Source organism: Lathyrus oleraceus, chromosome 7 (genome assembly GCF_024323335.1).
Source record: "Lathyrus oleraceus cultivar Zhongwan6 chromosome 7, CAAS_Psat_ZW6_1.0, whole genome shotgun sequence".
Taxonomy (NCBI): Eukaryota; Viridiplantae; Streptophyta; class Magnoliopsida; order Fabales; family Fabaceae; genus Lathyrus; species Lathyrus oleraceus.
Window position 1 is genome coordinate 172,181,527 of NC_066585.1, and position 3,258 is coordinate 172,184,784.

Below are 3,258 nucleotides of genomic sequence, written 5' to 3' on the forward strand. Positions count from 1 at the left end.
AGGGAAATATATAGCTACGAATAAATACTGTAACGGCTTAAATTTAAATGTCAAGCATTTTAACAATAAACATTGTAACGTGCAGAAAAAAGTTAAAGTGATTAGCCGAAAAGTATCATACTTATTTCTTTTTTTACTGAGTTAAAAATAAGTAATTTTCAAGACAATTTTTTATAAGAAATAAAAATAATAAAAGTAGTCCCTCTCCATTTTGGTGCTAGCTGGTAACAGTGTTTAGGTCCCCATTTTGGAAAAGTATTCCCTTTTGATTATGTTTTCCCGACCGTTACGACTTTCTCTAACTAAGATTAACAAACATTCAACAACGCTGTTATTATTCAAAAGACAGCTGTACCAGCTTGGACTACTCCCTCTGCCGCGTGCTGCCTCTTCACGCCAACTCAACGTATCTTTTTCTTTCCCTTTTTATTTGACTTTTAATTTTCTTTAGAATACCCACTTTTGAGAATTTTATTCATCTACAATAAATGGAAATAATTATACGAGAATCCTATTTTATTCTTTGCCAAAAATATTATTTTATTTTAATACTCATTATTATATTTATGATATTATTATTACCAACCACATTGTGTGAAGAAATTTTTTAAAACTGTTAATATGTATTAAATCCAATTTAATAGTTATAAATAGCATTAATTTCAAAAAAAAAATATTTTTTATTTATCATATCATCTTTTATCAAACCAAAATATAAGATGGATATTATTCGTTTGTAAACTTCATATTTTTTTTAAAGGAATTAGTTTATAAAGTGTACAAATGAAACTATTTGTTCACTTTTATAAATATTTTTAAAAAATAATGTTAATAAGTTTAATTCTAACTTTTTAATAATCATGTATTTATTTTTATAATATTTTATAAAAAATGCTAAAAAGTATTTTTGGAATATGATTCAACAATAAACAAAATTTATCGGTAAAAATATTATTTATAATATTAGAATAATATTAATTTGTGTATCTTCAAAGTTCAATTTAATAGTTAAATATAAAAAAAATGTATTAAAAGTTGTGAATTAACGCAATTAAATATTTAAAATTGATTTTATTCATCGTTGTTTTGAATATTAATATTAAATATACACACTTGTATAATGTATCTATCTATATTATTTCAAATAAAGTCGGTGATTTACAATGTACCCCAACAGTTAGGAGTTAGTTTTCTAGAATTTAAATTTGATTTCTAAATATTTATAAAATAATTATTAATTAAGATTGGTTTATAAATAATTTTTTTAAAAACATAAATTAGGATTAGATTAATTTTAATTTTATTCAAATTCAAAAGCAAAATTCAATTAAATTATTATTTATGTAAAAATAAATAATAAAAATAGATAAACAAATATTAGTCAAATAAAAAGTAAACAAATAATAGACCAATATATTTTATTTCAGGTTTATTTTCCATCTGTAACGGAATATTTTTTTCTAGATACAGCAGGATTACGAATTACTATTGTTTTCTAAAAAAATATATACCAAATATTAATCTTTGAAAAAAAAAATCAAACGGCTCATAACGACTCACCCTAGAAACGCGTCATGACGCGGTTACATTCTATAAATACCCTTCCAACCCTAAGTCTTTCATCACACTCAAAACATTCTAATCTCTTTCAATTCTCTTCACTTTTGAAATTTTTTGAATCTCTTTTTTTCATCTTTCTACTATGGCTTCCTACACCGTCGTTTTGATGCTAGTTGCCACTTTGTTGGTGAGTTCCACCATTGCTCAATCTCCAGCATCATCTCCAACCAGATCGCCGGTTGCCTCTCCACCAAAGTCTTCTCAGTCTCCGGCTCCAGCGGTTTCTCCCTCCGCTAACTCCCCGGCGGCATCTCCTCCCGTACCTGTGAAGAACGCTCCATCTCCTTCACCATCCACCATCAGCTCTCCACCATCTCCTTCTTCCCCTTCCCCTGCTACTCCATCCACCGCTCCTGCCGTTACTCCATCAACCATCACTAATCCTCCTTCTGAAGCACAATCACCTTCCGATAGCGGCGCTGGTTTGAACAGATTCACCGTCGCCGGATCTGCTGCTGTTGTGGTTTTCGCTGCTGCTTTGATGATGTAGAGAACTACTTTTTCGTTTGATCTATTTTGTTTTATATCACGAATATATATGAATCGTGAACTTTTTACCTTTTTTTTGCTTTGATTTGATCTGTGTGATGACTTATTCATTTGATTAATTTTGTAATCTATTTATTTATTTAATGAGTGATACGTTTTATTCCTTTTATCTTCTCTTGTTTCCTTTAGATTATTTTATGGTACTATCTATTTTGTTTTGAATGTATATAAAAAATTTGTAATTGAAGGGAACTAGAATTGGTAACTGTACCAGGACAAATTTAAATTTTGCTAGTAAAATGTTTTATTTAGTCAAAATACATTTTATTTGGTTTAACTTAACCCAGGACAAATTGCTAGTTAAGAATTAGTTCTTTCAAATAATCTCGTCAAAGAACCGTTTAGCGAAACCAATGTTATTTAAGAATAACATAAAATCAAACAATGAAAATAAATAATTTGTTAAAAATAAACACTCAAAATATTAAAGTTGAAGTCTATTTGAAGGAAGGGAAGGAATTATTTTTTAATTTTAAGGTGGTTTTGCTTAATTCAAAAATAATTTTTGCTAAAATGAAAAACTAAGGTGTAAGAAGGGAGAGAAGGAATTATTTTTTAATTTTAAGGTGGCTTTGCTCAATTGAAAAATAATTTTTGCTAAACTAAAAAACTAGGGTGTATATTTGAGATATTTACTTTTTGCTTTGATTAATCTTATAAAATTAATTATAGTATTATGTAGCTAAGAAGCTTAGAATCCATTAGTGACATTGTCTTAGTGAAATTTTAAGTATTAGCATGCACCATATCCACAATCAAGTATAATATATAAAAAAAATTAACATTCAAACTCATAACGGTCATTTGATGCATTTTAATATCTAAAAATTAGATTAATGCAAACAATTTAGAAGGAAAAACGCTCATTACTTGAAATTGCAATTTCTTTTATTCCTTTTGATGTTATAAAACACAAATTATTGTAGTTGTATGTCCCTAATTCATTTAGAAAGAGCACTTCAATCCGATTATTTGAGTTGGATACAAAGGAAAATGTCAAAATGCTTTTAAAATTATGAATATTTGAAATTTTATTGGTTTGATTTGAATAATGGAAATCAGCAAAACTGGATTTTTCTAACCATTTGA

The 3,258-nt window shown here is 27.4% G+C and overlaps 1 protein-coding gene across 1 annotated transcript; it reads left to right on the forward strand.

Moving 5' to 3' along the window:
- Positions 1–1,416: 1,416 nt before the first annotated feature.
- Positions 1,417–2,278, forward strand: LOC127104748 (classical arabinogalactan protein 1). Its single transcript, XM_051041913.1, has one exon. It carries the CDS (start codon positions 1,703–1,705, stop codon positions 2,108–2,110), a length of 408 nt encoding a protein of 135 aa, XP_050897870.1. The 5' UTR covers positions 1,417–1,702; the 3' UTR covers positions 2,111–2,278.
- The last annotated feature ends 980 nt before the right edge of the window (positions 2,279–3,258 follow it).

Bases quoted from the DNA above. Each gene is read 5' to 3' on its own strand.
- LOC127104748 (XM_051041913.1), top strand. From the start codon at position 1,703: ATGGCTTCCTACACCGTCGTTTTGATGCTAGTTGCCACTTTGTTGGTG.